Source organism: Penicillium bovifimosum, assembly GCF_028826915.1.
Source record: "Penicillium bovifimosum strain IBT 22155 chromosome Unknown utg000003l_segment0_segment0, whole genome shotgun sequence".
NCBI classification, from domain to species: domain Eukaryota; kingdom Fungi; phylum Ascomycota; class Eurotiomycetes; order Eurotiales; family Aspergillaceae; genus Penicillium; species Penicillium bovifimosum.
Genome location: NW_026622712.1, coordinates 2,366,883 through 2,390,091, shown reverse-complemented (window position 1 = coordinate 2,390,091; position 23,209 = coordinate 2,366,883). Strand labels below are relative to the sequence as shown.

At 48.8% G+C, this 23,209-nt stretch overlaps 10 protein-coding genes across 10 annotated transcripts; 6 read left to right on the top strand and 4 right to left on the bottom strand.

Moving 5' to 3' along the window:
• Nucleotides 1–163: 163 nt before the first annotated feature.
• Nucleotides 164–3,024, top strand: las21 (mannose-ethanolamine phosphotransferase LAS21; the record flags this gene model as incomplete). The annotated part of the gene is made up of 7 exons (XM_056664695.1): nt 164–357; nt 415–459; nt 514–802; nt 871–998; nt 1,049–1,416; nt 1,478–2,440; nt 2,492–3,024. 7 exons carry the CDS (start codon nt 164–166, stop codon nt 3,022–3,024), a joined length of 2,520 nt encoding a protein of 839 aa, XP_056523752.1.
• Nucleotides 3,025–3,144: 120 nt separating this feature from the next.
• Nucleotides 3,145–3,688, bottom strand: N7515_003950 (uncharacterized protein; the record flags this gene model as incomplete). The annotated part of the gene is made up of 2 exons (XM_056664694.1): nt 3,145–3,457; nt 3,507–3,688. 2 exons carry the CDS (start codon nt 3,686–3,688, stop codon nt 3,145–3,147), a joined length of 495 nt encoding a protein of 164 aa, XP_056523751.1.
• A 395-nt stretch (nt 3,689–4,083) lies between these two features.
• On the bottom strand, nt 4,084–7,102 carry N7515_003949 (putative meiosis protein MEI2; the record flags this gene model as incomplete). Its single annotated transcript, XM_056664693.1, has 13 exons — nt 4,084–4,827; nt 4,885–4,964; nt 5,019–5,065; nt 5,118–5,146; nt 5,207–5,224; nt 5,362–5,392; nt 5,441–5,459; nt 5,550–5,580; nt 5,640–5,675; nt 5,734–5,937; nt 6,092–6,412; nt 6,467–6,893; nt 6,954–7,102. 13 exons carry the CDS (start codon nt 7,100–7,102, stop codon nt 4,084–4,086), a joined length of 2,136 nt encoding a protein of 711 aa, XP_056523750.1.
• A 150-nt stretch (nt 7,103–7,252) lies between these two features.
• On the top strand, nt 7,253–7,544 carry N7515_003948 (uncharacterized protein; the record flags this gene model as incomplete). Its single annotated transcript, XM_056664692.1, has 2 exons — nt 7,253–7,405; nt 7,452–7,544. The coding sequence occupies 2 exons, from the start codon at nt 7,253–7,255 to the stop codon at nt 7,542–7,544; spliced, it is 246 nt and encodes an 81-aa protein (XP_056523749.1).
• A 1,968-nt stretch (nt 7,545–9,512) lies between these two features.
• On the top strand, nt 9,513–12,317 carry N7515_003947 (Rab GTPase-binding exocyst subunit SEC15; the record flags this gene model as incomplete). Its single annotated transcript, XM_056664691.1, has 8 exons — nt 9,513–9,560; nt 9,628–10,833; nt 10,890–10,991; nt 11,041–11,150; nt 11,216–11,351; nt 11,420–11,869; nt 11,926–12,176; nt 12,239–12,317. 8 exons carry the CDS (start codon nt 9,513–9,515, stop codon nt 12,315–12,317), a joined length of 2,382 nt encoding a protein of 793 aa, XP_056523748.1.
• A 542-nt stretch (nt 12,318–12,859) lies between these two features.
• Nucleotides 12,860–13,950, bottom strand: hapE (CCAAT-binding factor complex subunit HapE; the record flags this gene model as incomplete). The annotated part of the gene is made up of 4 exons (XM_056664690.1): nt 12,860–13,510; nt 13,567–13,623; nt 13,718–13,731; nt 13,866–13,950. The coding sequence occupies 4 exons, from the start codon at nt 13,948–13,950 to the stop codon at nt 12,860–12,862; spliced, it is 807 nt and encodes a 268-aa protein (XP_056523747.1).
• A 783-nt stretch (nt 13,951–14,733) lies between these two features.
• N7515_003945 (Fcf2 domain-containing protein) lies at nt 14,734–15,668 on the top strand (the record flags this gene model as incomplete). Its single annotated transcript, XM_056664689.1, has 3 exons — nt 14,734–14,867; nt 14,917–15,067; nt 15,294–15,668. 3 exons carry the CDS (start codon nt 14,734–14,736, stop codon nt 15,666–15,668), a joined length of 660 nt encoding a protein of 219 aa, XP_056523746.1.
• A 176-nt stretch (nt 15,669–15,844) lies between these two features.
• On the bottom strand, nt 15,845–17,117 carry N7515_003944 (purine-nucleoside phosphorylase; the record flags this gene model as incomplete). The annotated part of the gene is made up of 6 exons (XM_056664688.1): nt 15,845–15,889; nt 15,942–16,221; nt 16,271–16,592; nt 16,653–16,732; nt 16,785–16,863; nt 16,916–17,117. The coding sequence occupies 6 exons, from the start codon at nt 17,115–17,117 to the stop codon at nt 15,845–15,847; spliced, it is 1,008 nt and encodes a 335-aa protein (XP_056523745.1).
• Nucleotides 17,118–17,703: 586 nt separating this feature from the next.
• On the top strand, nt 17,704–18,795 carry N7515_003943 (mitochondrial 37S ribosomal protein uS10m; the record flags this gene model as incomplete). Its single annotated transcript, XM_056664687.1, has 4 exons — nt 17,704–17,751; nt 17,802–17,974; nt 18,033–18,077; nt 18,147–18,795. 4 exons carry the CDS (start codon nt 17,704–17,706, stop codon nt 18,793–18,795), a joined length of 915 nt encoding a protein of 304 aa, XP_056523744.1.
• A 921-nt stretch (nt 18,796–19,716) lies between these two features.
• Nucleotides 19,717–22,946, top strand: N7515_003942 (Ribosomal protein S10; the record flags this gene model as incomplete). Its single annotated transcript, XM_056664686.1, has 8 exons — nt 19,717–19,776; nt 19,829–19,944; nt 19,997–20,115; nt 20,173–20,613; nt 20,667–20,672; nt 21,382–21,545; nt 21,628–21,946; nt 22,009–22,946. 8 exons carry the CDS (start codon nt 19,717–19,719, stop codon nt 22,944–22,946), a joined length of 2,163 nt encoding a protein of 720 aa, XP_056523743.1.
• Between the last annotated feature and the right edge of the window lie 263 nt (nt 22,947–23,209).

The following is a 23,209-nucleotide window of genomic DNA, read 5'->3' as shown; positions in this document are numbered from 1 at the left end:
CAGTCTCCGGAGTAAAGTAGGAGGGCGGTGTGTGGAGAAGCGGGTCGATCGTCAACACGATTCTGCCTCCCTTTCGATCTCCGGACTCCGCAATAGTTCGACAGCTCGAGATGTGCTGATCTGAGGACTCTTTACAAGTCGTGCAGCTGCCAACACGAACAGAATGGCGGGCTTCCACGGCTGGGTGATGGTTATCGCCAATCTGTTGGTTATCCTAGGCATACTCACGTTCTCTTCAGGCTTCTTTCCTTATAAACCGTTAATCCCTGGACTAGCAACTTTCGATGACACAAGGGAGAATGCCGTACCTGCGGCCTTTGATAAAGTCATCTTCATGGTGGTTGATGCGCTACGAAGGTATGATTGGAGCGGTCTGCCCCGTGCTAGATGGTGCACTAACGAGTCATTGCGCAGTGACTTTGTATATTCGAATGACTCGGGCTTCATATTCACGCAGAGGTAAGCACCGCTCTCAGCAGCAGATACAGTTAGCCTGTATTAAGACAATACTAGCTTGATCCGATCTGGTGCCGCGTTACCATTCACTGCCTATGCGAGCTCTCCAACAGTTACGATGCCTCGATTAAAGGCTATCACGACCGGTTCGGTTCCATCGTTCTTGGATGTTATTCTAAACATTGCGGAATCAGATACTACCTCAACACTGGCTTATCAAGACACGTGGTTGGCACAAATAAAGGCTACAGGAGGACGGCTTGCAATGTATGGGGATGATACCTGGCTTAAGCTCTTTCCGGGGATGTTCGACCGAGCCGAGGGAACTACAAGCTTCTTCGTGTCGGTTAGTTATACTCTAGGAGCCTGTGTGTCCGCAGAGCTAGCATTGGAACTGAGTTTGTGTTTTCGCAGGACTTCACGGAAGTAGATCATAATGTGACTCGACACGTTCCCAAAGAGCTTGCCCAGGATGACTGGTCTGCGTTGATCATGCATTATCTGGGACTGGACCACATAGGACATAAGGCTGGTCCTAAGAGGTATTTATGACTCTTTTGCCCCGTTCTTGGTCGGCCTCTAACCTTTCTAGTCCCTTCATGATACCAAAACAGCGCGAGATGGACTCTGTGGTGGCGGACATCTATACGGCAATGCGACAGAAAGACCATCTCCAATCGACACTTTTCGTTCTGTGCGGAGACCATGGCATGAACGAGGCTGGAAATCATGGTGGATCTTCTGCTGGTGAAACATCACCTGCTTTGCTTTTCATTTCACCTAAGTTTGAAGACTTGGGTGGGAGAGAAAGCCCCGTGGAATCATTGGGTGATATGCAGTACTACCAGACAGTTAACCAAGCGGACATCGCGCCGACACTAGCGGGACTGCTTGGCGTCCCTATCCCTCTGAACAGTCTTGGTGTATTCATCCCCGACTTCTTAGGGATGTGGACTCATGGTAAGTGCGCCATCTACTTGCAAAAGAGCCCGGGAGAATCTAAAAACTGATCCCAAAGCAGGTTCCCATAAACTTCGGATGTTGTCTCAGAATGCAGAACAGCTGCTAAACTCGTTAAAAACAACATTCCCTGGCTCGACGTTCGACAGCACTACATCGTGTGCCTCTGAAGCTACATCTGGAATCGAAGGTGCACAATGTGCCTGGGCTCGAGTCCAGCGGCTTCTCTCCATCAGGGCCGAACCTGAGGAACTCTACTCTACCGCCGGTCCCGCTATGTTGCAGTTTTTGAGAATCGCACAGGAAGCAATGAGTCGTACTGCTAGTAACTACGATGTTTCCAGACTTGTTTTGGGCTTGTTGATCACGGGCATTGCAGGGCTCCTTGTCTCCCCGGCCACGTACAAGGAATGCGCCCGCCACAGACCTTCTGGGTTGTTTTTGATGCTTGTGGTGATCATCTATGGGATAATGACGTTTGCCAGCAGCTACGTGGAAGAGGAACAGCAGTTCTGGTATTGGATCTGTTCGGGGTGGATCTTCTTCTTGCATATCAAATCGGTCTCATCTGCTAAGATGATTCCCAATAAACGCTTTGGATCGTTGGCTTCTTGGTCTGTCGTGCTTGCCATATCCCAACGACTCTTGCGACGGTGGAACCAAACAGGTCAGAAGTTTGCAGCTGAGCCCGATATTGCTCGCACCTTTTTTGCACGCCATCCGGATATCTTCTGGGTTCTTCTTATTCTCACATACTTGGATGCTGGGCGCTATCTGGTCAGAAGTATATCTGGAATAATGAGGCTGGGAGTCTTGGTCCCTGTTGTGTTGGCTTTTACATTCAAATTGCACTTTGTGGCATCGGAGTCTCCTGAATTGTTCGAGGAGACGTTTATCGCCCCAATTGTGAAGAAATGGCCCTATAGTCTATCACTGGTTTTGCATGCTAGACTAGTATTTTATGGGCTTGCTGTCATTGTCCTACTAGCACTCTTTGTCGGAAAACGGTCGAGAGTTGCTCGAGGTGAGCTCACACCCTCCATGTCTTTGAGCTGATACTGATCCGCATCTCTAGCACCGAGTGAGACTATCCACCAAGCTTTACATATCTTCTTGATGACACAGTCGCGTGCCACCAATGTCCCCTTGTTTCTGATATTTCGAGTCCAGGTCGACATTCTCTCCTCCATGGACCTCGCAGGGATTGAAGTGACGATCACCACCTTAATCTTCCAGTATATGACCTTCTTTGCATTTGGCGGCTCCAACTCAATCTCCTCTGTAGACCTCGCCAGTGGATATAACGGCGTCGACAGCTACAACGCACTGCTAGTGGGGATTCTCACCTTCGCGAGCAACTGGACAGGGCCTATTTGGTGGGCTTCACAAAGTCATCGCCTTCGACCCAAGAACTTCGCGAAAGAGGATGTCTCGTCATTGCTGACCTTCCAAGTCGCCATGTCCCTGGTCTCTGTCATGGCTGCCTGTACTGCGCTTCGGACCCATCTGTTCATCTGGACCGTGTTCTCCCCCAAATATCTTTACAGCATGGCGTGGGCTACTGCCATGCACGCTGTGAATTTACTGATGGAGGCCGTGTTTACTTGATCTCGTCTACATTTCCATGTCGTATCGATAGTTCACTTGTAATTTAGAGATACCTTTTCAATTTTCTTTTTGTAACACTTGAAAAAGGACCAAAAACCACTGGAGGGGGTATAAGACCAGTCAAAATAAACCGCTAAACAAATCGTCGATGGCGTTCTTCTTTTTCTTCTTTTTCTTCTTTTTCGTAGCTTTTGAGGCATCTTTTTCCGACTTCTCGGCCTTCTCGGGAACCTTCACACCGACCGGCACATCGACCCGGCGAACGCGTTCTCCTATGTCCACTTTTGCAGTGACAGGGGTAACTTTCTTGGAGTTGCTCTTCATTTTCATCTGGTGGCTGATGCCAGTGAGCCTGGACAGTCGCGCCAATGCAGATAGAAGCACCACCCCAAGAGTGGAAAATTGATTATCAGCGACGACAGTTGAAAATGCTCTGGATACCGATCAGCTTTTCGAAACATATCCGAGGAAGGGCATACTACATGTAACATCTGGGGATGATCTGAGCCAGATGCTGGGATTCCTCCGATCGGATGAGATTCAATGTGGCGCGCTTCAAGATAGATAACCATTTCCACCATTTTGCTCGGTGATGTTGGTTCTTATTTCGATGATAGATCAAATGGAGCACTGAGTGAACTGCCAGGATTTCTTTGGAATCCATGGTTGGAGGTTGGAGAAGCAAAAGAAGCAAAAGATGCAAAAGAGTTTGATTCCGGATATTTTGACTTTCGCTGACTACTCACCTCGTGGTAAGGTACTGGCCTTGTGTATATACGACAACCACCTACAAACTACTATGTACTACTAGTATTTACCATGTACTATTGATAGAATCTTTCTCCTTTTTATTATTTTTTCTAATTTTTCCGAAACATAACAAACAAGGGACAAGAGGCTGAGTGATCCTCAACGAGATCAAATCTCCCTCGGTAGATTCCCTTTGAACAAATGGAAGGCAGCGAGCCCTATTCAGAGCATAATGAGCATTGCCCTCAAGTGTTCGTTTGTCTGTACTAAAAATGTGACAAAACTGAAAAACTGAAAAACTGGAAACGCTTACTTGCTCTCCCGCGTAAACGGAAAAGCTTTTTCGGCTGAAGGTTGTTGGGCACGATACTGTTGTCCCCAAGAGCGACTCTGTGGTCCCCAGGAGCGGTGGACTGACTGTGCCTCGAACGCCGCTGAGGGGGAGGCCGGAGCAACGTTCTGGAACACTGATTGTCCCCTAGAGTGACGCAGACCGCGCTCCGTTCGAGCCAATGAAGAAGCCAAAGGGCTGTTCTGAGGCAGGCATTGTCTCACAGAGGGGCGCATGGTTTGATTGCCATGCAATGCCAAGGAAGTGTTTTCAGGGTTATCCTGAGGTGTAGGCTGAGTTCGCCATTCGAGTTGGCGCATGTTTTGATTGCCCTGCCGGGTGAAGGAGGAACCGGAAGGGAAGTTCTGCTGCAATGATTGTCCCCTAGAGTGGCCCGGATCACGCTCCGTTGGAGCCCATAGAGAATTCAAGGGGAGATTCTGAGGCGCACGACGCCACTCAAGCTCTCGCATGGTTTGATTGCCCTGCCGAGTGGAAGAGGCACCCGAAGGGAAGTTCTGCTGCAATGATTGCCCCCTAGAGTGGCGCGGATCACGCTCCGTTCGGGCTGATGGAGAACTCAAAGGGATGTCATGGGGCAATGACCCTCCCGCAGGATAACGGTTAACACGGTTCGATAGATGAGGGTGCAGCCTCCCGGCGTCATTTGGCAGAGGGAAGGGTGCCTCCAATCCTGCAAAAGGACCGCTCGTGAAGAACAACTGCAGTCAGTCAGTATTGCCGCTTGAGGGGACTAGAAAAGCATCTGTTAAACGTACTTTGGGTCGCTCCTCACGAGGTCGGGTCATAACGTTACTGTTGCGGAACCTGTTCACCAAATTGTCCTTTCCCTGAACCACTGTTGAATCCTGTCAGATACCCATTCCTGGTTATCATGATTGGGGGCACGTACTGGCATAGCTGATTCTCACTGGGTCCTCCGCAGTTTGGCAGTCGGGCCTATAATGATTAGCAAGCGGGTATGTAACTGCTAAATGCAAGAGAAAGATACCATTTTTTGCCCTCTAGCGCAAGGTAGAGCTAAGGGGAGCCGGTCAGCGAGATGTCAAGGTATCACAACCTAGACAGAGGATGACTCACGGTAATAATGTCCAATCGCTATGAATCGCGTTAGTGAAAACTCGAGAAAAGCAATATTGGAACTGAAAGGACACAAAATCGGAGGAGCGGAAGAGATGGGGCGAAAAGATGGGATCAAAAGGGATCGAATGGGATCGAATCGAATGAATACTTACATCGCCGAAGTTGACAAATGCGTAACCGAAACTAGAAGGGTGAGTATTCGCAAGAGATCGTTGAGAGCACGAAACTTACTTGGTGCCTGATCGCCATTCTGCTAAAGATTAGTTTCCAATTCAAATGAATCGTTCAAGGAGGGTTCACTTGCCTATAGGCAAATACAAGAAGTCGTATGCTCCATGACTAATTCGATTCAAGGCCTCCATCACTTGATCCTATGGGGGAGGTTTGAATTAGCATCCACAAGGTCTAACAGAGATGAGATCTGACTTACGCAATCAAGAAATTTCGGAATATGTCGAATTATAATCTGTGACGATGCGTTATGTGAGATGTTGTCATATAATAGATGAAGGGGGTTAACTGACCGTGGTGCGAACATCCTGTCCATCTCGAATTCGAGCGAGGCTGGTTATCCGCTCATTGCAATCAACCTTGCCCAAACCCATATTCGACGAAGACCCAAACCCACCACTGTTGCCCTGGTGAGGCGTCACAGGACTTTGTTGGCCAACGTAGGGGGGCAAGGGTAGAGACGAACTCCCTTCAGGGGAGACCTCAAAACGGAAATCCTATATGGAAATGTTAACGTCTCCTTATATCAAAAAGATCAGGAATCAATACATGATACAATAATCCATCGAGACAGGTGAAGGCACAGGCCCCACGACGGACGTTATAGTATTGCACCTGGCACCTTAGCAGCCTGGCGCTCCTCTGAATCACCACGAATTGCTCCACCTGGCCGAAGTTAAGGGTTAGGCCCTTGATGAAATCCTCGTTGTTTGGGTCGCGCAATCGTTGAAGAGGCACATGGACGGTCAGAAGAAACACGCCTTGCGGGGACTCTTTGATGAATTCCACAACTCCAGTGATACCTGCGATCTCTTGGGCAGTCGCTGATGCAATGCGCCATTCAGGATGACTGTCCTTAAACACCTTTCTCGCATTGATGGCCTCCCGAACGTCCGCAAAGGCGAGAGCAAACTTTTGGTTATCCTTGATATACTTTAGGCAAATAAGCTCAAGAGAGCGATACTCCTTGATCTTGACATAGTCAGCTTAAACGCCTTGCATGACCGTGTTCATAATGCAACTTACACAGAGTACATCAAGGATGTAACGGTGGGGTGTTTCGGCATCGACCAATGACACGATAAAGCCTCGAGTCGGCACATCCTCGCTTGCCTCTTGCGGTCCATCCGTCAAACCCTCGGCGCCTTGGGGGGTAGGGTAGCTAGGAAGCAGACTAGAAACAAAAACTGGGACCAGGCTGGATTCATAGGCTCCATGGTCGAGAGCTTCCGGAGGAGTGTGTTGGATATTGCCAGTCGCTCCCTGGGTTGGGGCGAGGTTGGTCTGGAGACGGCCATTATCACCAAGGGGGGAGAATGGCGATGGCTGCCATTGGTTCCGGCTTCGCAAAGGCGAACAGGAGTAGTCGGGTGAGTAGACACCAGGAGTCGGGCTTGCCTCCTCCAGCATCCGCGAGTGGTACCTACTCAGCCAACCGGCGAAGGAATCGCTGCTGCAGACACATTAACAACCATGCTTTATATATATTCACCAATGTTGACGAGTGACTTACCTCGCAGCAGGAACTAGTTCCTGTTGAATAGAAGCATCCGCATGCGAACGCTGTGAAGCCCTCATTTGGATAAACGCGGCAAGCTGCCCAGGGAGCGAGCTTTGGGTTGAGGAGCCATCCTGCGAAGGCGCAGGAGGCTGTTGAGTCATGGTGTCTAGTTAGACAGGATCACTCGGTGCATATGATGGGTATGAAGCAGGAAAATTGATGAAAAGGGAAAGGGACAGAGAAAAAGGACAGAGATAAGGGGACAGAGAAATTAAGCTAAAAGGAAGATACACGAGGAAGAAAAGTATCAGATGGAAAGAAGATCTTGCAGAAGCACAGAGACGTTGACAACAATAAACAAACGGCTTGTGGCCGACGGCGACGACGGCGACGACGCCGCAACGAGCGACATAATCGATTCGACATTGTCGGATGTCAAGTCGACACTGTCGGCGATGTTGGATGTGAGTATATGCTGTTGCAGAGATACATTGCAAATATAGCACCCAGGATGCCGTCGACGACTTGCGGAGGCTGTCCGCTACTAACAAGGGCTCCACTGGCATCGGCAATGCATACCAGTGGCTCCTGGAGACTGATTGACGATCGTGCCTCTGTAAGATCTTCTTTCAGCTTCATCCTCATGTATCTTCCTTTTCATTTCATTCCTCAGTCCTTTCCATTGCGGCGATAGCCATCCCAATCGTCCATATGCAGCCCTAGGCGGCCATAGGCATGGATAATGCGCAGTGCTAAGACAAGCTGGGGATGACTGTCTGTAAACCTATTCATTGTCAGCATTGGTCTTTGGTGTTACAGGTAATAGGGATAGTCAACTCAAGCAGGCCTGGAGGGTAGATATAATGCAACATCTTTTGCTAATGTCGGAGGTATGCATGTACAAGGAATTTTGGAAGTGATTATAAGCCTCTAATCCGATGGGTCTCTATAACGCTAGCAGTGGATGCTATTCTGTTCATGGACTAGCGTGAATGTCTATTTGCACGTGGTTAGGACATGATGATGATGTCCTCATTCACCCAATGTACATGGCTCCTAAGCCCTAAGGCCTGCGTACATCCTGTAGGCCCGGTATCTTACAGTCACATTGACTAGACATAAGTTTTAACACCGCCCTTGGACTTTCACTTACCCGCCGCACCGCCCCTACAGCCATATGGGGGTCCTTGGGGGAATGTACACAAAAATCAGAAAATGGTAGCCGTACAGTACACGGATATGGGCGGTGAAAATTATATTTAAGACATCCTACATGTGCTACTACCGTTGATTTTCTCGATAGGTACGTATCGGTGGGGAATACGTATTGAGTGTGCTATTGAATTTGTTCCCCTTTCTGATTATGGTAGTTAGTTAGGGCCCAGGGGTACTGTAAGTCGTGCGAATTCGCAGCGAAGCGAAGCTGGAGTGGGATATGATGTGGGCGAAGGAGATGACCAGTCGACCGACGAAATACCTAACTGAGATACCGACAAAGAAGACGCTGGAATACCGGTCGGGCGTGCGCAAAGCGACGGCATCGATTCTGATGCAGCTCAGAGCTAGGCGAATCGGCCTAGGGGCTTACCTGCATCGTATCATCCGACGCGCGGTGTGATTACGATCTTGGCAGCCAAACAGTAGCACACGTCCTGCTGGAGAGTCCCCTGCACCGGAACGAATGAGACTGGATGAGACGCGCTCTCTCCGACAAAGGAATCGCTCTCCATTGAGACGAACCCCTGACACGGCTGGAGGCCCGCACGATTGTGGCCGAATTCATGGTCAAGACTGGTCTTCGGGGTCAATTCCAGACAAGTCGATCCTACGGCTCTAGACGAGGAAGAAGGGGATGATAAAAGAGCGGAGATAACGATCCCTTGAACAGTGTGACGGAAGAAGAAGGATGGCACCCATTAGGAGTGCAGTGCCAGGTCCATTGTACTCGCTTGATTCACGCAAACACACAAGCGGTAGCCGACAAGATTGGGCGGCTGGAGCGAAGAGGGTGTTGGAATGGTGTGTGTTGAGGCGGGACTCTGATCCCCCCGATCAGGAGTAGAATGAGAGTAGAATGACGTTCATTTTGGCTTTGTGTTTATCATTTCTTTTGATCTTTGATCAGTTTACATCTGGAAATTCCATTCGAGGTCGATCGGAAATTGGCAAAGCGAGTTTCCAACAGTCCAGTGGACTGGCGACCACTCTTTCCAGCTGTCGGCAGGCCACAGGCCTGACAGATTTATACGTTTCACATAAGCATAAGTAGAGCAATTAACTAATATCCATGGGTTTATAGGATAACCAGAAAGCACGCATCGAGTCCTTTGACAATCACGATTCCACGAATGACCCCCATTGCACTGAGCGGGTTAAAAGCGGTCAATAGATTTGTGGCAGATCCAACGTTGACGGGCAACGTCTGACCGCCCTGAGGCGACGTCAATGAGAGCTACATACATGTATGGATTGTTGGAAGGACCACCCATTTCGGAATCAGTTTCTCAGATCAGACAAGTGCGAGCTTTGAGTATCGCTTACTGTTCCAAGTGGCTATGAAGCCGAGACATCATGCCGCTCATGGCTCCAACGCTTAATGAGCCACATGTTTTGAACCAAGTGAGTAAACAGTTATCGTACATGTCAAACAATGTACAGGTGCCAGAAACTGACTTCCTTGGCCTAGATTATCATCTCACCCTCAGATACAGACTACCTTGACCAACTAATTCCTTCAATTCGAGATTACAGCATTGGGAACCGGACTCCCCAACTCCTACAGTCACTGTCCCGGTTCGCGAGCGACAAGGAGTCCGAGATCGAAAGCATATGCAACACAAATCATCAGGAATTTGTCTCATCTGTGAACTCACTGCTTCGGATTCGAGAAGGGACAGTGCAACTGACAGCGGAGATTCTGGATTTGAACCAATCTATTCAGACCAGCACAGAGCGCCTAGCCGAGCAGAAGAAGGCACTGGTGGAATCGCGTGGCCACCGGCAGAACATCGACGAGACCAGTCGCGCTATTCAGGATTGCTTGGAGGTGTTGCGCTTAGCCAATCAAGTCCATGACCTGTTGGCAAAGAAGAACCACTACGCAGCGCTGCGCGCCTTGGAAGAACTACAAAATGTCCACTTGAAGGGTGTGACGCAATACAAGATTGCGATCATGATTCAACGCTCGGTTCCCGCGACGCAGAGGGCTATCGCAGAAGCAGTTATGTCGGATCTCAACACCTGGCTCTATCGTATCCGAGAAATGTCTCAATACCTCGGCGAGATCGCACTCTTCCACACAGATCAACGGAAATCACGACAAAAGCAAAGGGCAGAGAAAACCCCATATCTCGAGCATTTTAACTTGAACTCTGCGATTGAATTGGTGTCGGATGAAGATGAAGAGTATGATCTGCTTCATAATGACGACCTTCAAGTTGATTTCACGCCGCTGTTCGAGTGCTTGCACATTCATCAATCCCTGGGACATATGGATAAATTTAGGATCGAGTACGCCACCACCCGCCGAAGACAAAAAGAGCTCTTGCTCCCGTCTTCCATCACCTTGATTGATGAAGATGGTTCCAGCTTGCACAATCTCTTGGAAGAGATGGCCGGATTTGCTATTGTTGAACGAGCCACTATGAAAAGGGCTCCTGACCTTAGGTCATCTGTCGACGTAAGAACCCTGCCCCCGCAACTCTGGTCTCTTGTCAACGAGGAGGCTTCTAGGAGTAATCTGACCAGTGCTTGCAAACAGATTGATGAGCTGTGGGATTCAATGTGCCAATCGGCCGTGGTATTGATATCGAAAGCCCTCCATGAAGTCGATAACGCGGAAAGTATTCTCAACATCAAGAACCTGATCGCTCTTTTCATGCAAACGATGAACGTGGGTGGGCTTACTTCTCTCAATCTGGGCTCAAGTGGCTGACATCTGTACAATAGACTTGGAACTTCCCCGTGCGGATTTTTGATGACTTCTTGTTGACACTCTTTGGGAAATACGCGGAACTTCTCAAGAAGAGATTCAGTGACGATTTCCATGAGGTAAGGGTCTACCCCTTCTACCGGTTATCCGAAATTCTGACATTGCCAGATTGTAACAACGGATGATTATATGCCCATGCCCATACAAACCCGAGAGGAGCATGACAAAGTACTCAACGTGAGCTGGTACAACCCCGAAAAGCCTCGCGAGGAGCAGATGTAAGTATCGACCAACCCTATGCCATGTAGACTATGTATTCACGCATGACTGATCGTTGGCTCAGGTTTCCATGCATATTACCATTCTCCCGAATGTATCCTTTGTGTTGCATTGATATCAGGAATTTCCTGAACCAATTCTACTTTTTTGCAAATGACGGTTTTGCCAATACAAATGTGATTGATGAGACACTGAAAAATGTGAGTCTGAAGAACACCACGCTTCCAATGGCCAAATGTCCTGTGTATACGAGGTACTAATTTTGCAGGATCTGGATGACCTTCTCTCACAAGAGGTCTGTGACACCTTAGTGGAGCGTCTTTCCTCCCAATACTTGGGTCAGATTGTCCAGATCCTTATCAATCTGGAACACTTCGAGCTGGCTTGCCGCGAGCTGGAACTCTTGCTGGCAGCAGCCCGTTCACAAAATTCTATCGGCACGTCGATCGCGTTGAGGGCTACTGAGAAATTCAGGAGCAATAAAAAGGCAGCCGAGAAGCGTATTTTCGAGGTGGTCAACTCGAAGATCGATGACCTTATTGAGACAGCGGAGTACGAGTGGATGTCTCCCACACCTCCTACAGAGCCCAGCAATTACATGCAAACTTTAACTCGATTCTTGTCCAATATCATGAACTCCACATTGCTGGGTTTACCTACAGAAATCAAAGAGCTCATTTACTTCGATGCCCTCAGCCATGCTGCTAACATGATTCTGGTGAGTTTTCTTCTGGTGCTCCCTTATTGAATGAAGGCTTACTAAAGGACGATTAGGCGCAACCGCTCTCTCCGGATGTGAAGAAGATCAACCCCAATGGTGTGATGGCGTTGGCAAAGGATGTCGAATATCTTGCCCAATTTGTGGACAGTTTGAACGTACCGATTCTTCGAGAGAACCTTGATGAGTTACAGCAAACAGTGCAGTTGATGCAAGCGGATAGCGCAGATGAATTTTACGACATTTCCACGAGGAATAAGAAATATGGACGAGTCGACGCTCTGCAAGGGCCCATTTTGCTTGAAAAGTATGGTTCATACCTCCCCTTGATTGTTGTCGAATACTTACTGACTGGTTGTGACTCCCTAGGCTTACACGCACTGTTCAAGCTCCCACCAAGGTGGACAAGTTTACAACTCTCTCTTCGCGCTTCAAGAAAACTGGATGAATCCACTAAATCTATCATTAATATGTCCCGTATGCAGTGTTTAAGTAACATGCTCGAAAGTGAATGAATATCCCCTGAGAGCCCCTAGAAATGTTTGTGGACGTCCCTTGTCGTATCACACGATATCTCACAAGTATCACACTCTCGCGAATCCGTACAGGAGGCTTGCTTCGACAATAGACAAAGTTGAGCCCTCGCTCTAAATACCGCATGTGATGTCGGGCTTCTCAATACAATCAATGTAGGGATATGTATACGTGGCGCTGCTCCAAAAGAAAATGATCATGAAAAGGTCGAATACGGAAAGCATACAAATATATACACCAATTCCGCATATTGAAGGGTTCGAAGAATCGGGGATCGTTCAACTACCACCTCGGCACTGCATTTGCCCTGTGCGCGAAGATAAATACAGCAACACGCAATAATATCGTTAAAGACCAAAATTCGCCTTGAAACACGCATAAGAAAAGGTCAATGGACTGGAATCAATGGCAATGCGTTCACTTTGTGACTCGGATTAGCTTGATTAAGGAAATGAGTCAACGGTCACATACCTGCTGCGGGGGAAGATGCGGGTAGGCATACATCCCCTCAAACATTTGAGGCTGTGGCTGGCCATATGCTGCATTCGGATCTGGTTGAACGGCTCCGGAGTACATGGCGGGCTGCGGACGGTACTCCTGGTCTTGGGGCATGCCATGCTGGCCAAGAGATCCATAATCAGCAGGGCCCATGTGCTGATGTGGCTGAACTCCATGCGGAGCAGGGGGCATCTGACTGGGCGCAGCAGATGGACCCGGGGCAGCACCTGCGGCCTGACTTGACCGCTTGGCATGGGAAGTTGCCTCTTCCCGGGGGACTATATCGATCAGGAAGTCAAACATGTCTGATTTAGACAGAGCGGCGGCAATGTCAGATCTCTGCAGGGTACGGCGCTTGTTGTCTTCGGCATGAATCCATGCACGCATAGTCAACTCGGTGATGAATATATCACAACCCTTAGCAAACAAGATGGGCGCCTCTGCGGAGATCATCTTGACCTCCGGATCGGCCTTCATCACCTTCTTGATCCGAGCCAATGGCAACTGATGGATCTTGTAGTCATGATTATCTGATTCTAAGTGGTTGATAACATGCTGCCAATAAGTCGTCAAGATATCGCGGGCGGTTCCTTGGAGGCCTTGGTTCACCTATTCCGGGTAAGTCGCGGGGTTGCAGATGTATCTAGTCATGTCAAGGGGCTTACATTGGCCCAAGTACCTGTGTACAGTTCGGCAACTGGTGCGTAGCCTTGTGCTGAGAGCTAGATTGGTCCACTTTCGATTAGTCCCCATTTGTGTGGCATCATCACTGTCAAGCAAGTCCAAGACTTGCGCCGTTCCTCATAAAAGACATACCGCTGCACTAGCACCTATAAACCATGGAATGCTGTTAGTCCCTATTCGATCTGATTTCATAACCAAGGAATAGCGACCAAGCTCATCAGAGTTGTTCTTTCATGAACATCGACAGCTTTGGCGCAAAGTGAAACTAGGGCGCTATTACCGTAATGACCTCCATTCCTGACATCATAGACAGGCTGCGGCTGCTGTCTACCCTGCTGCGCAGTTCCTTGGGGAGATTGCTCCATCCTGCTTGCGATAAAGCTCTTTCGGTTTCTTGAATTGTGTCGGGCAGGTAGTGGTCAGAGGATGCGACGCGACCGGAGACGTGCGAAGGTGGGACTGCGTTGAGCAGACTGGAAACGAAAGATGAATTGACACTACCCAAAAGTAAGAATCAGAGGAATAGCAGACTTCAACACGACCAAGACTACTTGGAGCTGTTGTGATCCAGGTTAAGACGCGTTGGGTGCCAAGCTCGGAGGTGCTCAGCTGTCTGACGTTCCCGGGGCCGCCCCTCCGAGCTCCTATTGTACGCAGTAATGTACTCCGTACACAGTACTCCGTACAATATATCTATGGACGTTATGTAGAAATCGTCACCACTATATTGTCTCTTATATATAGAATCTGGTCATATTTTATATAGAAGAAATGTGCATTTACATCTGTTCTATATCAATAACTTCGCGAAGACATAGTTACATCGTACAGAGCAGCCTGGGGATATCTAACCCTATAGTTTGACATAGATGTACATTGTACATAAGCAGTGAAAGGCCTTTTGACCCTCAATACATGCACTGCGCCATTGAATTGTACCACCTCTTGCGACTCCATGGACAGGCTATTGCGGTATCACGGGCTGGCAGGTCAAGTAGCGTGGTCACATGACACCGTCTCATTCGGCAGAAATTTCTCATAAATGTTTGTCCGGCTCCGGGAAGCAACAAGAGAAGCTCGAAAAATATAAATTCTCTCCACCCACCCAAAATCTCTTGAGCTTTTGCTATTTTCCCTATTCAGCAGGGATGGCTGACTCAACATGTGTGGATGCTCAGGAGGATCTGACTGATGATCAGATCCAGCAGCTCCTCCTTGAAGCAGAGACTCGACTGCGAGATTCTAACGCGCTGAGCACCACAACTGAAGATGCATCACTTAGGTATGAGAATTCAGAATTATTCATAGGAGGTCAAGCTAACCACTACCAGGATTCCAAAATTGACTCCTGGGTCTTCGCTGGAACCTTACGTCCATCAGGAAGATGGTGTTGCTATTGTCGATGCTGCGAAGATCACTGACCAAAAACAGAAGGAGTTGTCCAACTCTCTTCGGTCGGTTGGTAATAAGAAAGAGGATACAGTAAGTTCTTATTTATCGTCTTCTATTTCTTGCCCCTTTTCCACAATGCTATGAGGAAAATATTCCCAACGCGAAGCGCTTGATGCAGCGTCACCAGTCCGTTTTGGGCTGTGCTGCACCAATGAGAGTTCTTTTATTCATAGTTACTCTGAGCATTTATCTCTATCACTACATCTTCTCGACATGCGATGTGTAGCTAATTGCTGACAATTATCACCTTTGATAGGAAAAGCCTACCGCTGGACCTGAGTGGTTCAACCTGCCGAAGACAGTCATGACGCCAGAACTTAAAAGAGATCTACAGCTCATCCGGATGCGCTCCGTACTGGATCCTAAGCGTCACTACAAGAAAGAGAATGGGAAGGCCAAACCTCCCGAATACTCCCAGGTCGGAACCATCATTCAGGGTCCCACCGAGTTCTTCAGCAACCGCATCACTAAGAAGGATCGCAAGAAGAACTTCGTTGAAGAAACGTTGGCTCTTGAGCGTGACACCAAGCGTTTCCAGTCCAAGTACAGGGACATACAAGCCAAGAAGTCAAGTGGAAAGAAGTCTTTCTACAAGGACCTGCAGGCAAAGAGAAGCCGGAAGAACAAGTGAAGAATTGGCAGTTATTCTCGTTAAAAGTATGCCAGGAGTGGCGGCGACCCCATGCAGGTCATGTCCAACTTCGGGACGATGTCAACCCGATCGCCCCTGCTAGGATCCCAATGAGCCTCGCCCAGATCTTCACCAGCCAAGATCATCACACACACTCATGCGTACTAAGCACAGTCTTAGGCGCGATCGAAGACATTCACGAGGGTTTGGATAACCAATTTCTGGTGTTGATGTCAGCGTTTGGTTCTCCGGGAATTGGAGCACGGATCTTACCTGCATGTCAATGGCTGCCGCGCGGCCAGCTTCGAGAACCTCTTCGTGTGTCGCCTTGCCCTCCTCCAGGATGGCGCTCAATTCACCTGCGGCTTTGTTTTGGAGCAAGTCCTCGTCGCCCCGTGGGACAGGGGACAACACGGCCTGGTTGGTGACCAAACTGAAGGCAAGCACTCGGAGCCCACAATGTCTGGCAGTGACTATCTCCGGCACTGTGGACATGCCAACCACATCGGCACCGAGCATTCGAAGCATTCGGCTTTCAGCTCTTGTCTCGTATCTTGGTATCGTTAGCACTGCATTTCGAAGAGAGGATTCCGCCTACTCACGTAGGACCTGCGACAAATGCATATACACCTTCGTGCAACTTTCTGTCGCTTTCCGGTGACATGACAGTCTTCCATGCTTGATGCACGTGGCGACGGAGCTCAAGGTCGTATGCATCAGACAGGGGCGGGAATCGCACTCCAAACTCTTCTTCATTGGCCCCCCGCAATGGATGAGTTCCTGCTAGCCCGGCCAAGAAGAGGTGCTGCGGGTCAGTGTTAGCAATCGCACTCGATAGTTCCGCTGGGGTTCTACTTGCGTCGTTCAATAGGACGAGATCCCCTACAGCGTATTCAGAATTCAATCCTCCGGCCGCATTGGTCACTAAAGCCATCATTAATACTTGCCGTTCCAGTGATAGTAGCGTAGTAGCGTAGTACGTACAGACAACCGTGTTCACAGCCAACTGTTTGAAGACTCGGATTGGGAATGCCACTTGGTCGATTGAGTGTCCCTCGTAGTAACTAAGCCAGGGTCAGCTGCGATATTAGGAAGCCGAACAAGGGCTAGGCTCACTGAGCACGGCCAACCATCAATACTGCAGGGATATTCTGGCCGAGGAAGCCAAAGACCAGCTTTCCAGCATGCCCAGCGACTATGGAATGAATGTTAGCACCTCTTCCGCTGATCTGAAGAAGACGACCAACCCGTTGAACGAGGAAAATGGGGGATAGATGCATAGTCGAATTCAATTCGTGAGTCGGATTGAATCGTATCTGCAAGCCCTCCTAGTCCTGAGCCACATACGATTGCGACCTGGGGTTTTTGCAGGCTTTCTGGCAAGCTAGCTCTGAGATAAGAAACGGCTTCGTTGGCTCGCTGAAACGCCGTCAGCTCTGTCTTTGTCATCTTTGCTTTGATATATCAATTTGGGTACTGATTCTCTATATTCAATTGGAAAGGATTGAAAGCAAGTGGAGAGCAGTAGAAAGGAATAAAAGGCGACCTTTTGTAAGTGCGGAGTCACATGCCATTGGCTAGTTTGGCGGGGCTCGAAAGACCCGATTAACAGTTTAACACAGTAATGACAGAATCAGATATCTGATGATATGTAGGTATACTCTAGATACTTGTTGTCTGGCATTTGGTTAGGATAGTCCACGCTTGAAAGTAAGTATAACATCGATAGACGAGGAGATATATATAGAAACAGTTCATGAGTAACACCACGGGGTTCTAACTTCTACATGTATCTAGACATGAAGGTGTTATGACTGGGTCAATCTTACACGTGATACTCCTCGGATAACGAAATTAATCAAAATCTGACTTGAATCCTAAGTTCTAACTAACTATAGGGCACAAGCTAGGGTATTACATGACCCCAATTGTACTGTTCATTTCCGAGATATATTGATCTTCCCTCACCGCCCTGGGCACACCCCGAAAAAACCCATCCAACAACAACGGATCTTTCCCTAACTCACAATTAACCATGTTTTCATACACACGCTCCTTGATTGGAGCGAGCAAGCGCCTTGGGGTATGTTATCTTGAGAACTCGCGAATTCTCATGCTAAATGTTCCATTCAGGTGCCTGTGCCATTCCGCTCTCTATCAACCCCATCCCAGCCAACTCCGCCGGAGCAAGAGAAGACACCCATTCAAGATCCAACACCGGAACCTACACCAATCGTTTCCACAGAAGCTGCCTCTGTGACCCCGACCCCAGCTGCCACCACCCCTGCGTCGACCGTTCCCGTGGGGTAAGATGCCCTCGAAGTTGAGTGTGATTCTGATCCATGGCTGATTGAGAGAATTCAGGTCGACGGAAGCGGAACAACCATCCGACCTTGCCGTGAAAGAATGGTGCGTATACGAGGCAATTGGATCAATACCACAAAACGGTCCCTAGACCACTGCTTACGATTTGGCTAGGTCCGAACGGTTAGGAGCATTCGGCGACAAGAACCGATTGCCGCGAAGTGTGCAAGCCATATACCTACGGCCCTTGCGGAGGAAGGCGGAATATGGCCTTCCCGTTTGTGATCTTCAGTTGCGATCTTACAGCGTCCGTAATGTGGAGTTCTTCGCGGACTTCGCCATCCGTGCCGCTTATTATCTCAACCTCCCTGTGTCCGGACCCGTGCCTCTCCCTCGCATTGTCGAACGCTGGACTGTACCCCGGAGTAATTTCGTGCACAAGAAGAGCCAGGAAAATTTCGAACGAATCACACTTCGCCGGCTAATTCAGATCAAAGATGGAAACCCACAAGCGGTGCAGGCTTGGCTTGCGTTCCTCCGGAAGCACGCGTTCTATGGAGTTGGTATGAAGGCAAATGTCTGGGAGCATGATAGTCTAGGTATGGTTACGATCTCCATCCGGATGGCGTCTTCAATGATCGAGTCACTGACCATCGATTGTATAACAGATGCTGGCAAGGCCATGGACGCATCTGTTGCCGAAGTGGAAGAATCCCTTCGTCCAGAGCTTGCTCAATTCGGTCAGCGGAAAGACAACACAGCCCCTGGCACAATATTCGATACTTTGAACAATGAGCGATTCACAGAGCGCAAGAGTCTATAGATGGAATGGTGGACTACTGCTGAACTTGTATACCCGTGAATATCTGGGCTTGGTGTCATTGCTGTGCTATGTATTTTGTGTCCAAAGGCCTTGATCTAGGTCATATGTATTCTACTGTTTTATTATCCTCATTTAAGTTCAAAAGGATGGGTGTCGAAATGTTCATAGAGGTTCTTCATCTTAGCCGGGTTCCAGGTAGATGCCTAGGTATGCTAGGACAGTAGCCCCTGCAAGTTAGGACTTGGGTAGAGAAAGCCACATTGTTACTCCGTACTGTGTAAAAAACCATCGGGCCGGTGGCATCGGCAACGCAAGATAGGTCACGTGATAGACATCGCGTTCAAGATTCCTCGGGTTTATCGCACACTATACGGACGACGTGATTGCACTTGACATCTATTCGTTATCACGCCGATCGAGGGCGAGAGATGTCTGTCAACCGAATTAGGTATGAATTGACCTCACTGAGGTCATTGGGTGGGAGACTCCTGCATAACCGTTCAAGCCGGCTCTTCCTTCCAAAGAGCTGCCGTCGATGGAATAGCTCGAACACCGAAGGACCAGCACAAGATCCTGTCATATTCTCAGGAATACAGCCAACCGGCGTGCCACATCTGGGTAACTATCTGGGAGCTCTGCATCAATGGGTGAAGCTTCAACAAGATGCAACCGAAGGAACCAAGCTGTTTTTCTCCATTGTCGATCTTCACGCCTTAACAGTGCCACAAGATCCAGGGCAGTTGAGGAGATGGAGAAGGGAAGCATTTGCAACTTTGCTTGCTGTGGGTCTGGATCCCAAGCGCTCTACCATATTTTACCAGTCCAGTGTATGTTTCATTATGTACCCGACTGCGAGCAAATCCGCTGAGAACTGAATATTGACATAAAAACAAATATCAGGTCGCAGCTCACACTGAGCTGATGTGGATTCTCAGTACGGTGGCTTCTATGGGTTATCTGTCGCGCATGACCCAGTGGAAGGTGAGCACCCCTACAGTTGTACATATGCTGGAAATTAGCTGACATTCCCCAGAGTAAACTCCAGCTGCCGGACGATGCCACACTTGATGATTCGGCAGCACGAGCACAGCTGCGACTGGGTCTTTTCTCTTATCCAGTACTTCAAGCTGCCGATATCCTTGTGCATAGGTTTGTTGCTAACCCAGCGTACCGGGGACAGTTCCTTACTGATGATCATCAGAGCTACTCATGTCCCAGTTGGCGAAGACCAGAGACAGCATCTGGAGTTCTCCAGATACACGGCAAACAGTTTCAATCACCTCTACGGGCCCATCTTCCCCATTCCAGAGGCACTGATATGTAAGACGTTTCTCCGCCCATGCCAGACGGGACCGACTCTAACTCTCAATTGACCAGCCCCTGCCAAACGAGTGATGTCTTTGAAGGAGCCCCGCTCAAAGATGTCCAAGTCGCATGCCGATGCGAAATCCAGGATCATCCTCACGGATTCGCCGACTGAGATTCGTCAGAAAGTTAAGGTGGCCCTGACGGACTCAGAACCGAGCATCACCTACGACCCGACTCGTCGACCGGGTGTGTCAAATCTGATTGAGATTCTCAGCCATCTGGAAGGTGTTTCATGCGAGACGATTGCATCTGAATTCCACAGCGCAAGTCTCCGATCACTCAAGGAGCACGTTGCAGACCGAATCGCCCATCATTTGGAACCAACGCGAGATCGGTATATCGAGATAATGCAGGATCAGACAGGGTATTTGGATTCGGTGGCTGAAGAGGGAGCCGAGGCAGCCCGCGCCAACGCTCGGGTGACTATGCAGCAAATTCGGGATGCAATGGGTCTATAAGGAGCCAACTGTACAGATGTCACTAAAGCTACGATGTATACATAGTGAAGGGTAAGAAAATACGCAATACGGAGTAGTTAGGTGGCGCAGTTCTCTAACTACGGCAGTTATAAAAAGAAATGTGGTTGCCTACAGACTTTTGCGTAATATATTCTGTAATTTTAATTCAAATACATCCACAGTACATATGTAATTACGAAATGCAGGTGACGTACGGAAGTAATGTAAACCCAAAGAAAGCCACAGTGGAGTGCCATCGATCGTGAATATTGAACCTCATCTATGTATAAAAGGAGACTATGAACTGAAGTTATGATTATCATTTCTCAGGCTCTCAACAGATAGCTTGTGCTATGCTTCCTACACAATAATTAATAGAAGACAGGTAGTACCCGGAGACTACGGAGTTCGATACGTACCTCCATTGTATTGCGTATGCTTGGTGACGACAGCACTTAAGAGATTACCCGTTGACCTTAGGCCGCATTTACTGCATTTGTACATTGATGGAGACAGAGCTTCAGTAATCCTCCTTACTATTTATATATTTATCCTCTTCTCTGCCCCCGATTTGCTCTTTTGCTTCAATTCAACCATCGCATTGACTAGCTTCAGCCTTTAGTTTGCTAACTCACCAGTTCGAGTTTCGGTTGAATTACCCGGGACACGTAGCTGTCAAGACGATATTCCTCTCACTTCCCGGATCTGAACTCCGGGAGGACGATTGAAGCTATCATGAGAAATGCATTGATCCTATTAGCCACCGGCCTGGTGTTGCCTGGCTGGGGGTTGACACTTCATCGAAGAGAGGCTCCCGCAGTGGTGGTAATGGACATTCAACGCAGAGATATCCTCGATCCTGTCGCGAGAGATAGAGTGAGGAGGAAACGCACTTCGACGGTCAATCAGGCATTGGACAATGAAGTACGTATGATGATGTCTCTACACTATATACATACGAGTCGTTAGAAACTCCGAGATTGATCTTAAGAATTACTCTGCCTAGGAAACTCTCTACCTCTGCAATGTCACCTTGGGTACCCCAAAACAGAGCGTGCGTCTGGTGCTTGACACTGGAAGTAGTGATTTATGGTGCAACACGCCGAACTCCTCTATCTGTGAATCTACCCAAGATCCCTGTAGTGTGTCCGGCACTTTCGACCCGAGTCTCTCCTCTTCATTATCTTTTGTGAATTCTGACTTCAATATCACCTACGCTGATGGGTCCAACGCCGTCGGAGACTATGTTACCGACACTCTGACTATAGGAGGCACAACCCTCCAAGACTTCCAATTTGGTGTCGGATTCTCGTCTACATCCGCAGGTGAGGGATCTGTGCTAAATCGGACCATTGCTGCAGAGCTAATAGACGTGGCTGTGTGTTAGAGGGTGTGTTGGGCATAGGGTATGCTGTGAATGAGGTTCAAGCTGGCAGGAATGGTGGCTCGCCGTATGCCAATCTGCCCAAGGCAATGGTTGAAAAAGGCATTATTAAGTCCAATGCCTATAGTCTCTGGCTGAACGATTTGGATGCAAACACGGGCTCCATTCTATTCGGTGGAGTCAACACCAAGAAATTTCATGGCACCCTGCAGACAATCCCCATCCAGAAGGTTGGCGGAATCTTTTCGGAGTTTATCATCGCCCTCACAGAAGTCGCCATAACCACTTCCTCACAAACAAAAACCCTTTCCCCGAGTTCGATCCCGGCGGGTGTATTGCTGGATTCGGGAAGTTCTCTCACCTACCTCCCGAACACTCTTGTCCAGGAAATCTATGATGAACTCGGGGTTGTGTTTGATCCAGAAACTGGAACTGGCTATATTGAATGTAGCCTGGCAGGAAAGGGCATCGCTATCAGCTTCACATTTTCATCCGCGAAAATTAATGTGGACATCAGAGAGTTGACCATTGACGTAGGCGGCCTGTTCTTCAGCAAGGGCAAGCGAGCCTGCATTTTTGGAATTGCCCCAGCAGGAAGCAGCACGGCTGTCCTGGGCGATACATTCCTTCGCAGTGCCTACGTGGTGTACGATCTTGACAACAACGAGATATCTCTCGCCAACACCAATTTCAATTCCACCGAGAACGATATCTTAGAGATCGGGACAGGGACCGATTCTGTCCCCGGCGCCACTGCAGTCTCAAACCCGGTGACTACTGCACCGATTGGTGGGGCTGCTGCTCGTATTGGAGGACCGCATGGAGGATCTGGCATCTTTGGCCCTGCCTCCAGCACTGGGAACATGGCCATGCCCAGGGCAACCGCTATGTCAAAGCACCTGGCCCTCAGTTTTGGAGCGGGAGCCCTTCTTGCTCTATAAGTATATCTGCAGATGGTTGCATACCTTTTCATTCTTATGTTTATACATCAGATCCTGCATGCTGTGGTGTATTTGGAGTCTGGGAAGGCTATGCCGGGAGTTTCCTCTATCCTGTTGGACATTTTTGCACATATTTAAGTAATTGAACATTTCATTCTATACAATTCTATATCGAGATGTATGGCAGTCAATGTGTAGAGCGTTCATACATCGGCTTGGTCATTGCCGGATGGATCTCTTGGCGAAATTGGGTTGCGACTCCT